This window comes from Oncorhynchus nerka, linkage group LG13, assembly GCF_034236695.1.
Source record: "Oncorhynchus nerka isolate Pitt River linkage group LG13, Oner_Uvic_2.0, whole genome shotgun sequence".
Classification (NCBI taxonomy): domain Eukaryota; kingdom Metazoa; phylum Chordata; class Actinopteri; order Salmoniformes; family Salmonidae; genus Oncorhynchus; species Oncorhynchus nerka.
The window spans coordinates 68,577,264-68,589,693 of record NC_088408.1 but is presented as its reverse complement, the minus strand read 5'-3'; the positions used below and the strand labels follow the sequence as shown (position 1 = coordinate 68,589,693).

Sequence of the window (12,430 nt, the reverse complement as noted above, 5' to 3'; positions counted from 1 at the left end):
TGCGCTTCGTGGGACTATCATCTGTTTTTCAACAGGACAATGACCCAACACACCTCCAGGCTGTGTAAGGGCTATTTGACCAAGAAGGAGAGCGATGGAGTGCTGAATCAGATGACCTGACCTCCACAATCACCTGACCTCAATTGGGATGGTTTGGGATGAGTTGGATCGCAGATTGAAGGAAAAGCAGCCAACAAGTGCTCAGCATAAGTGGGAACTCCTTTAAGACTGTTGGAAAAGCATTCCAGGTGAAGCTGGTTGAGAGTGCAAAGCTGTAATCAAGGCAAAGGGTTGATACTTTGAAGAATCTAAAATCTTAAATATATTTTGATTTGTTTAACAGTTTTTTGGTTACTACATATGTTTCATATGTTTCATAGTTTGGATGTCTTCACTATTATTCTACAACGTAAAATGTAGAATGTTGAATGTGTAAGTGTGTCCAAACTTTTGACGGGTACTGTATATAAATGAGTTTGATGACTCTCCTCTTCTGAATCTCACCTCATTGACCTGCTGCTTGTCCAGGTGGAAGATCTGTCCAGAACTTGTGGCAGCGATCTCCTCATAGGCTCTATACCCAGGCTGAGAGCGGTCTCCACAGTCCCCAGTCAGCACAAACACAACCTGGGTGCACACAGAAGACAGCGGTGGATGGTTATTACTTTTTGGTAACCCAGTGCTGGGTAAATATTGGACGGAACACATCCTGGGTTATTTTGACTGAGCTAGTTGGGCTGTGTGATTACCCAAACATGGGTTAATTTAACCATCATTTGGCAATTTATTACCTTCATGCTGGATTGACCTACTACCTTGGAATTTTTGAACGTAATCCGTAGGAATTTTTGGCGGCGTAGGCTCTGACATATCTTATTGGCCACCTTGTGATCGTAAATGTAATTCCTGTTCATTATGTTAATTGTATATACTGCAAATGTATAATTGTTGGGGGGCATTTTCCACATTCTTCTAGAATATTATAATAAGGATCTGCCACCTTATTTCACCCCAGCAAAGGGATTTATATAGGCTTTTATTGAACTCGTACACTTATGTAAGAAACTGTACGTTATTTATAATGAGGTGTGCCTGGAGAAAATTGGACCTCTCTGAAATAAAAATGGATGGCCCTACATTCAGTAAAATATATTTTAACCGACCCTCCTTGAAAACTTACAAAGATAGCAGAGAACATGCCTATCGTTTACCCTCACTCCTAGGACAAACCAGGGTTTCACAAAAGCATCGTAGCATTAAGATCATCTTAATTCCATTGACACTAAATGGACGGAAGACTATCTTAGTGCTACAATGTTTTGGGGGGGAAACCCAGCCCAGAGAGTTAGATATCCACTTTTAGAAACTGTTCTTCGTTTTGTAAACATTACATGGCAGAGTAGCCAGAAGGTTGTGGATATGCAGACCATCGCGGACAAGGGTATGGGTGAAAAGATATCATTATAATGAAAACACTGCATGAATCTATCATGTTATTAGCGATCCAAGGGAAATTTTTATTTTATAAACGCATTTCATGCAATTCTGTCATTTTACATGACCGGAGACATGTAAACAGAGCATGACAATGAATGAGTGTATGCTGCAGCACCACAGACATTTTGATATCTATGCAGGCTATTGTTAAAAAAGAGGATAGTCTAAGTTTGAAACAGTGCTAAAGTCGTCTATCAACTGTAAAACTGTAGTGCAACAGAACCAGTTACAACTGAAGTATCTGAGCATCAATTCATTCAAGAAAAAGCTATTTGTTGTTTAACACAGCAGCCGCGTATCATCAGGTACTGTAGGCCTATATGCCATTGTAACTTTTTTGTAATGTATAATTTTTTATTCCATGATATTGCTGTTATAAAATAGAGTAATTAATTTAATTTTATACAGCCTTATTGCAACATTTATAGGCATGTTTTTGAAGTGCTGTTGTTGATGTGTTGCTGACATGCGTGTCACAAATGCTTCACAATTTATTTCTTAAATGGCAGGCTATAGCCTCGAAATAATAATAATGTAGCCTAAATAATTCACTTCCGTTCCTTCTTAGGCTACCTGGCTTGCTCCTGACTTATTTAGAGTTAGTATGTTGTTTAATAAGAATAACAAAAATAAGGGGTTAAATATGTGTCAAAAAAACAAAAATATTTCTATCTCCTAGATATAGGACAGACACTTCAAAACCTTATTCCTTTATATTATTTTTCTTTACTGTCTTTTCAGCTGTCACGTTCTGACCTTAGTTCCTTTATTATGTCTTTGTGTTAGTTTGGTCAGGGGTGTGAGTTGGGGTGGGTAGTCTATGTTATTTTTTCTATGTTGTGTTTATGTGTTTGGCCTGGTATGGTTCTCAATCAGAGGCAGGTGTCGTTTTCCCCATTTTCGTTATGGGTGATTATTTTCTGTTTAGTGTTTTTCGTCACCTTACAGGACTGTTCGTTTGTTGTTTTGTTCAGTGTTCAGTTGTTTTATTTAAAAAATGAACACTTACCACGCTGCGCTTTGGTCCTCCTCTCCTTCCACCAACAACAGTCGTTACATCAGCCATTTATTCATGTGTTATTCAATGCATTTCTATGGGGCTAGACTTAGGTTAAAGAAAACAACCCAACTAAGTGACCCAACGCCTGCAACCTAGCAGTTGGGTCAACCAAACAACCCAGCATTTTCTAGAGTGCAATTATTACCTGTGATTGTCGGAGCTGCACCAGCTGCAGTACGTCCCGTTTGAGGCGGTAGTCTTTGGCTCTGGCGTCAGTGAACACATAGATAAAGGAGCCTGGTAGGGACACCTCCAGGGCCTTCTTTATGGCTCCTATACTCATCTCTGGACAGTCTCCACCTCCCTGAGAGAAGACAACACACAGACCATTGATCCAACGCCATCACTGAGGGCCTCAATAGGAACAGGAAATGCATCACTATGCATAGTCTAAAGACCTGTGCTGTGTAGCCTAACCATAATCCTATTTAGTTTCGAAACTTATACTGTATTGACTGTAGAGACTATTGTCTTCATATTCTAAGCAGTCTGCATATCTACATATCCTGTATATTCTATATCCTTCCTGGTCTACAGATTGGTATAAAGTATGTTAAGCCTATCATATGGAGTCTGGCGGATGTTCTGGCAGAGATGGTATAGCTATAAATTTGTATCAGGCTTTGGTTCTGGTACACACTTGGACAAACAGCTCCTGCAGATCCTGCTGGAACTTCTTTGGGTCAGTGGTGATGGACACAGGGCCAATGTCTAGGAGAAAGAATAATGTGGATGTTATTAACATATAATTAAAAAGCTAACTCAGTTGCACTGAAAAAATGATAGGGTGCTTGATGATCTACTATGAAAACTATAGGTCTTTCCTATTTATTTATTTTTTTAGGCTGTTGGAACATAATCAAAATGGGGAAAGGATGTTGTAGTTGCCACATAGAGTAATTAAAGTCCTCAGTCATCCATGATTTCTGGAGTTAATAGCTAAATGGAGGTACTACACTTATAATTTCAACAGCAGTTCATGCTGCTCAAATCCAATAAAAATGGTATTTGTCACATGCGCTGAATAGAACTGGTGTAGACTTTACCTTGAAATGCTTGCTTACGAGCTCTTCCAAACAATGCACAAAAATAAAATACTAAAACGAGGAATAAAATAAAATACACAAGAATGAAGCTATATACAGGGAGTACCAGTCCCAGATCAATGTGCTTGGGTATGAGGTATTTGAGGAAGATATGTACATGAAGGCAGGGTAAAGTGTCGAGGCATCAGGATAGATAATAATACGATTAAAATAAAGAACAGAGTAGCAGCAGCAAATGATGAGTGTAAAAGTGTGTGTGTGAGTGTGAGTGTGTGTGTGTGTAATGTGTATGTATGTGTGTTTGTGTTGGGGTATCAATGTAGTGTGTGTGAGTGACTGTGTATATGGTTTGCTGTCACGACTTCTGCCGAAGTCGATGCCTCTCCTTGTTCGGGCGGTGCTCGGCGGTCACCGGTCTTCCAGCCACCATTGATCCATTTTTAATTTTCCATTGGTTTTGTCTTGTCTCCCTACACACCTGGTTCCAATCCCATTCATTATATGTTGTGTATTTCACCCTCTGTTTCCCCTCATGTCCTTGTCAGAGATGGTTTGTTTTTTCATGTTCGTGAAGGTTGTATTGGTGCGCGACGGGTCCTCGTACCCACTTTGCTTTTATTATGTACTACGGTTTTGGAGCTGTGTTTTTGTATAGTTATTAAACTACTCCATTGATACCAAGTTCGATTCTCCTGCGCCTGACTACCCTGCCATCCTTACACACGACGTGACAGAAACTCTGACCAATATATGAAGTCAGCAGGAGAAGGTACCCCGGCCATGGAGATGGAGGAGCGCATCCAGGAGCATACGGAGAAGCTTTACCATCTATGTGCCGCCATGGATCGTGTTGTCCAGAATATGGACCGCTGGGAGAGACAGTTTTTCCAGTGCCTCCACCAGCACAACAGGGGTCTATCCTGAGCGCCCCTTTCCCGCCTGAACCCAGTGGGATCCGTCTATCCGTGCCACAGGGGTACGACGGAATTGCTGCCAACTGCCAGGGTTTACGGTCCACCCTGGAGTGGGCCAGCTCCGTGTGTGGAGAGGGAGATACGGCGATGGAACATTTTGAGGAGTTCACCCGCCGTTTCCATCCACCCGAGGAAAGATCGGCAGGTGAGCACCTCTACCATCTGAGGCGGGACACGAGGAGTGCCCAGGAGTTTGCCCCGGAGTTTAGGACCCTGGCTGCCGGCGCTGGATGGAGCAACAGGGCCCTGATCGACCATTACCGCTGTAGTCTATGCGAGGACGTCCGTCGGGAGCTGGCCTGCAGAGACACCACCCTCCCCTTCAACCAGCTGGTGGACCTGTCCATCCGGCTGGACAACCTGCCTGCTACTCGCGGACGTCCAGATCTGGGTCTGGTTGTTCCATCCTCCCGCACCCCCTCTCCGATACCCATGGAGCTGGGAGGGACGGTGCGCAGGGAGAATGGAGGGGGTTCCCGCTCATGCACTATATGTGGTCGCAGGGGTTACACTGCTGGTCGGTGCCGGGTTGGTTCCTCTGGGAATCAAGGCAGCAAGCAGGGCGCTCTGGCGTCACCCCAGGTGAGTAGGCACCATTCTCACCCAGGGCCCTCTGTTGCACATATGTTTGTCTGTTCCTAGCATAAGGCGCTAGTAGATTCAGGCACGGCTGGGAATTTCATTATTAAAGTGTTAGCTTATAGTTTGGGGATCCCCATTGTTCCCGTGGATGTACCCTTCCCCGTTCACTCCTTAGATAGTCAACCATTAGGTGTCAGGGTTTATCAGGGAGGCCACCGCTCCTTTGTGTATGGTGACGTAAGGGGGGTCCCACAGCCGATTTGGCTCTCACCTTCTGTAAAAAGAAGGCAACTCAATTACCACCCCATTGACGGAGGGATTGTGCGATACATCTCCTGGTAGACGCTGCGCTTCCCAGGAGTCGCGTGTATCCCCTGTCGCAAGCAGAGACGGTGGCTATGGAGACATATGTCTCCGAATCCCTGCGCATGGGTACATTCAGTCCTCCATTTCACCCGTCTCCTCGAGTTTCTTTTTTGTGAAGAAGGATGGAGGTTTGCGCCCGTGCATTGATTATCGAGGTCTCAATCAAATCACGGTGAGGTACAGTTACCCGCTACCTCTTATCGCCACGGTGATTGAGTCAATGCACGGGGCGCGCTTCTTCACTAAACTGGATCTCAGATTATGAGTACCTCGTCATGCTGTATGGGTTGATGAATGCTCCATCAGTTTTCCAATCCTTTGTAGATTAGATTTTCAGAGACCTGCACGGGCAGGGTGTAGTGGTGTATATCGATGACATTCTGATATACTCCGATACACACGCCGAGCATGTGTCCCTGGTGCGCAGAGTGCTTGGTCGCCTGTTGGAGCATGACCTGTACGTCAAGGCTGAGAAATGCCTGTTCTTCCAACAGTCCGTCTCCTTCCTAGGGCATCATATTTCCACGTCAGGAGTAGAAATGGAGAGTGACCGCATTGCAGCCGTGCGTAATTGGCCGACCCCCACCACGGTGAAGGAGGAGCAGCGATTGTTAGGGTTTATCAACTACTCCCGGAGGTTTTATCCGGGGCCGGTGCGCTTGCAGTGGTCAGCTGAGGCCAACGGGGCTTTTAGGCATCTGAAGGCTCTGTTTACCTCGGCTCCTGTGTTGGCTCATCCGGATTCCTCTTTGCCATTCATAGTGGAGGTGGACGCGTCCGAGGCTGGGATAGGAGCTGTACTCTCTCAGCGCTCAGGTACGCCACCGAAGCTCCGCCCCTGTGCCTTCTTCTCTAAGGAGCTCACCTCGGCGGAACGAAACTATGATGTGGGGGACCGGGAGTTGTTAGCTGTCATCAGGGCTTTGAAGGCGTGGAGACATTGGCTTGAGAGGGCTAAACACCCTTTTCTCATCTGGACTGACCACCGCAATCTGGAGAACATCCGGGAGGCGAGGAGACTGAATCCTGGCAATGTGGGCCATGTTTTTCACCCGTTTTGTGTTTACCCTCTCTTACAGAACAGGCTCCCAGAACGTTAAGGCAGACGAGCTGTCTCGGCTGTATGACAGAGTAGCGGACCTTGGATCTCACTCCCATACTCCCAGCCTCTTGTTTGGTGGCTCCGGTAGTGTGGGAGCTGGACACGGACATTGAGAGGGCGTCACGTGCAGAGCCCACTCCACCTCAGTGTCCAGCTGGGCGTCTGTACGTTCCGTCTGCTGTCCGCGACCGGCTGCTCTATTGGGCCCACACTTTACCCTCCTCTGGTCATCCTGGGATTGGTCGGATGTGCACTGTCTTAGTGGGAGGTACTGGTGGCCCACTTTAAGGACATGAGGGTTTATGTTTCCTCCTGCTCAGTGTGCGCCCAGTGCAAGGCTCCTAGACACCTGCCCAGAGGTAAGTTACAACTCTTACCTGTTCCACAACGGCCTTGGTCGCACATGTCGGTGGATTTCTGAACCGATATTCCACCTTCACAGGGTAACACCACGATCCTGGTCGTTGTGGATCGTTTATCTAAGTCCTGTTGTCTCCTCCCTTTGCCCGGTCTCACTACGGCCCTACAAACTGCAGAGGCCCTGTTTACACACATCTTCCGGCACTATGGGGTGCCTGAGGATATTTTGTCTGATCGGGGTCCTCAGTTCACGTCAAGGGTCTGGAAGGCGTTCATGGAATGTCTGGGGTCTCGGTCTCGGTCAGCCTTACCTAAGGTTTTCCCCCCGAGAGTAATGGGCAGGTGGAGAGTTAACCAGGATGTGGGTAGGTTTCTGAGGTCCTATTGCCAGGATCGGGCAGAGATGGCCCAGAACTTGCTCCGCCACTCCTCCACTAACCTTTCTCCCTTTCAATGTGTATTAGGGTATCAGCCGGTTCTGGCTCCTTAGCATAGGAGTCAGTCCGAGGCTCCTGCGGTGGACGATTGGTTCCGGCGTGCGTAGGAAACATGGGACGCCGTCCACCTTCAGCGAGCCGTACTGAGCCAGAAAGTTGGCGCAGACCGTCACCACAGTGAGGCCCCGGTGTTCACACCGAGGGACAGGGTCTGGCTCTCGACCCGAAACCTGCCCCTCCGCCTGCTCTGCCGGAAGCTGGGTCTGCGGTTTGTGGGTTCGTTTAAAGTCCCGAGGAGAGTGAACGAGGTATGTTATAGGTTACAGCTTCCCCCCAATTACTGCATTAACACCTCCGTTCCATGTGTCTCTCCTCAGGCCGGTGGTGGCTGGCCCGCTCCAGGAAGCTGAGGTACAGGAGGTTCCTCCGCCCCCTCTGGACATCGAGGGGGTCCCGACGTACTCCGTTCGATCCATCCTGGATTCGAGACGTCTGGTGAGGGGCCTTCAGTACCTCGTGGACTGGAGGGGTACGGTCCGGAGGAGAGATGCTGGGTTCCGGTGGAGGACGTGTTAGATCCTTCCCTGCTGTGAGAGTTCCACCGTCTCCATCCGGATCACCCTGCGCCTCATCCTCCGGGTCGTCCCCGAGGCCGGTGTCGACACGCTGCTGGAGCCGTGAGTCGGGGGCGGGGTACTGTCACGACTTCTGCGAAGCCGATGCCTCTCTTTGTTCGGGCGGTGCTCGCCGGTTGACGTCACCGGTCTTCTAACCATCATTGATCCATTTTTCATTTTCCATTGGTTTTGTCTGTCTCCATACACACCTGGTTCCAATCCCATTCATTACCTGTTGTGTATTTAACCCTCTGTTTCCCCTTGTCAGAGATGGTTTGTTTTTTCATGTTCGTGAAGTTTGTATTGGTGCGCGATGGGTCCTCGTACCCACTTTGCTTTTATGTACTCTGGTTTTGGAGCTGTGTTTTTGTTACGTTATTAAACTACTGCATTGATACCAAGTTCGATTCTCCTGCGCCTGACTACCCTGCCACCTATACACACACGACATGACATTTGCGTAGGGTCAGTGCAAGATAGAACCATTGCAGATAGTTTGGGTACCATTAATTTACTATAGGCACTGGCTATTTAACAGTTTTATGGCTTGGGGGTAGAAGCTGTCTCAAAACCTGTTGGTCTGAGGCTATGCTCAGGTACCATTTGCCGGATGGTAGCAGAGTGAACAGTCTATGGCTTTGGTGGCTGGAGTTTTAGGAAATGTTTAGGAAATGTTTCGAGCCTTAAGGTCCTGGATGGCAGGGAGCCCAGTAATGTATTGGGCTGTCCGCACCAGCCTCTGTAGCGCTTTGCGGTCAAGGGCGATGCATTTGCCATACCAAACGGGGATGCAACCAGTCAAGATGCTCTTGATGGTGCAGCTATAGAACTTTTTGAGGATCTGAGGGCCTATGCCAGAAATAATGTCTAGTCCCCTAAATCATTACTGGTGGACAATAAAGTATCACATACACTACATGCTAGATGCTATATTTTAAACTAGGTGGTTTGAGCCCTGAATGCTGATTGGCTGAAGGCCAAGGTATACCACAGCTATGACCAAAACTGAATTTAAGTTTATAACAGCAATAAGGTACCCCAGGGGTTTGTGGTATATGGCTATACCACGGCTAACAGCTGTATCCAGGCACACCGCTTTGTCGTGCTTAAGAACAGACCTTATCCATGGTATATTGGCCATATACCACACCCTCTTGTGCCTTATTGCTTAAATATAGCATGTCTGTGGTGGTATTGTGCCATCTTCAAAATGCCCATGATAACGGAGGAATCATTAGTTGTGTTTAGTGCTGAAGTCGGCACTCTCTGTGACCTGAGCCCCTCTCATACTGCAGTGGACCCCAACGTGACTAATAACAGCCTGCTAAGATCTGACACTTATCTGGAATCCTTCAGGGGCTGGTCGATGGAGCAGTAAACATTAATCAACACACAGAGAATATATTGTCTGTCATATAGAATAGCTTGCCATATAGAACAGTTCACTCTGTGAGGGAGAGGCCCGTAGATTGGGTTAGGGGCAGTGTGGGTGTTTTTGTATGTGTGTGTGTGTGTGTGTGCTTCAAGCTTTGCCATCACATTGCTTACCAAATATAACTTTTAGACATTGATAATACGTGGACATGTCAGACTGCCAGACTACCTGGTGAGTATTTATTGATCCCTCTCTCCCCCACTATCATTTTTTTTCAGGCTTTTTAAGGCTTTGTCCCCACATCAGTCATAAGAGCCCATACAACATAGACACTGTCATGCCTCTTTGTCACCCTGTTTCTTTGCAATCTTAGGAGGCTTACAAAGTCCCCAAGGGCATACTAAATTAGACACAGATCAAATGTGTGGCGTTAGTGTAGCTAGCCGAGCACACCATCCCCTTCTCAGCATCCAGCCCTTCCACCCAGGGTTGGTTACTGGGGCTGGTAGGCTTTCCGGAGGGGTGGATGGGGGTGATTGGGGTAATTACACACCAGAAGACAGCATATGCTTCTCATCTGGGCTCAAACACCCTCCCCCATTAGGGCACTCTCTTTTTTTCAAGCTCCAGCTTTCCCGTAGAGGTTGAGTGGAAGAGGTGCGCCTATACTTGTATTTGTGGCCAAAGCATAAATAAATAAATTAACAGTTTTAAAAAACCCACCTTAAATATGTATCTCAAACAGAAGTGTTAAAAATGCTTGCTATTTCCTCAGAGGATTATGTCATCCTCCTGAAGAAGTTGAGCTGGCCCATCACTCCTATTGTAATTATGTCATATTTCATAGAAATCTGGAAACACTGGACAGTTCCTTTAATGTTTGATCTGATTGAGGCCTTATTGTTTAATGTCAATTGTTTCATGTAAATAATGTAGGCCTATTGTCATTTGTCTTTTTCAAAAATGCTAAATATCTTACTCTTGTAAGAAATAACTAGGGTTATGAAACATTTTTTATTTTTTTTATTTTTTTTACCTGGGTCATGAAATGGCACGAGGACAAAGTTTTTGATGGGTCTTGTCCTCCGGTTGAGGGTCTTTTCCAGGATCCGAGAGGCACCATCTATCACCTGTTTGAGGTCGTCATACATTGAGCCAGTAACATCGAACACAAATGCCAGGGTTGAAGCGCTGTCACTGTCCATGGAATCAAAGTGCTCCTGGCCACCCTCAACTCGCGGGTCGGTCAGGACTTTGTGCCCGCAAATAAAGAGCGCCAAGACAAGGCACTTCAACATAATAACGGTCATTCTCAATTTACTGCATCTGTGTTTGATTTCATAAACGTAACAAACCAGTTAAAACATTAACACATAAAAAAAATACGTTTTGGCGCATCCCCCCCAAAAAAATGTATCTATAGAAATCGAATTATTGCCAAAGACAACCAAACTAAAAAATCTTTGAAAAATGTTGTGCCTCAACTGAAATAGCCTACATGTAGATCTAGACTAGATGGTGTAGCACGTTATTTCGTCCCGAGTAACATCCATGCACAAAAGTTTGGACGGATTGAAGAAAGCAGCTCCTCTGGAGAAATGGTAGTGTATGCTGAGCGCTCGGAACGGTGGCAGGGATGGGTGTTAAAAGGGTCCTGAGTAGGAACAAGCATATTTTTTTTGGTGTAACTTGACCCGGCTATCACTTCCAGCCCAACCCCGTCCACATTCTCCTGGCACAGGCTCTGTGCCCCCCCCCAAAAAAAATATATACATAAATATTATAACATGATCAGGGAGTTGGTCAACCATGGTGTGTAAAATAATTAATTTGAAGAATTTATCTGCACTGTATGTTTATTAGCTTGCTAGCCAGCCAGAGGAATAATTCGTTTAATTTGACAAGTTAACTGCTAATATGCCAATATTCCATTCAAACAATGCAATCAATCTACAGCCATACACTGACTGAAATCAGTAGATGATAGGATTTAAAATGTTGTAAATGCAACAAGCACTGGTATTGTATCATATAATAGCACTCTCAGCTTTCCAAGAAACATTTATGGTTTTAGACATTTATGGTATGTTTACATATATTTTAGAGGGTATATATACAGAAAATGTGTACAAAACCTGTATAAACTGTATTTAGGATTATAGGACAATATTGTAGGTTAACATTAATTAAATTACACAATTTCTGATACATCACATGCCTTTGTTTGATTTTCCTGTGTAAGAAAAAGCAGGATTATGCCTCTAATGCCATTAATTCCAAAAAGACTGGTTTGGATTTCTCCCTGACCAATATGGCTGCCATTTTCACCCCATTTGGAAATTTGAAGGTTTATAACATAGCCCGTCTAGTAATTTAATAGGATCTCTATGGTTGCTCCCCCCTTCCCAGGTAAGATATGAACACATCATAAGCCATGTAAAAAAAAAATAGAATTATAAGAAATCAGTTGTAAAACTGCAACCTTGTCTCTCAGCAGCATTGCAAAAACGTGTAGAATAGCCGGAAATTAGCTTTAAAAATGATAAATTCCCTAGCCTCATTCCAAAATGTATAGAATAGTATGAGTTTAGCTACTGTATAAAACGGCATGTTTTCCTCTCAGCCTCATTGCAACATGTGTAGAATAGCATGAGATTAGTTGTCTCTGGAAAAAAGACACCAAAATATATGTATATATAAATATATCCCGCTGGTGCATAAATGGAGTCAGTGGCTTGACATGAGACAGAAATGCCAGATTCTTCTTCAGAGGAAAGGCTGAGGAAGCCAAGCATCCCTTTCTCGTCGGATTACAGATCCAGATAAGAACGGATACTTCGATTACATCACATGGTGAGGCAGTCGCTCTCAGGGATTTATCTATTTTAAAATTTCTTACTGAGTTTTATTTGAGCACAAAGAAGTGTCAAGCCATGCAAGCCAAGAGATTGATGCAGCATATCGGACGTTTGGCGAGGAGAGAAGGCAACCATACAAGAGGAAGGAAAGGGTTT

At 45.4% G+C, this 12,430-nt stretch overlaps 1 protein-coding gene across 1 annotated transcript in view; it reads right to left on the bottom strand.

Moving 5' to 3' along the window:
- LOC115140674 (hemicentin-1-like) overlaps positions 1 to 10,972 on the bottom strand; it is an 82,913-nt gene extending 71,941 nt beyond the window's left edge. The window contains exons 1-4 of the mRNA XM_029679004.2: positions 10,453 to 10,972; positions 3,198 to 3,268; positions 2,703 to 2,861; positions 505 to 627 (exon numbers count right to left, since the gene is read on the bottom strand). Coding sequence (XP_029534864.2) covers positions 505 to 627; positions 2,703 to 2,861; positions 3,198 to 3,268; positions 10,453 to 10,726 — 627 coding nt within the window. The 5' untranslated portion in view covers positions 10,727 to 10,972. The remainder of the gene's footprint in view (positions 1 to 504; positions 628 to 2,702; positions 2,862 to 3,197; positions 3,269 to 10,452) is intronic.
- Positions 10,973 to 12,430: the final 1,458 nt, after the last annotated feature.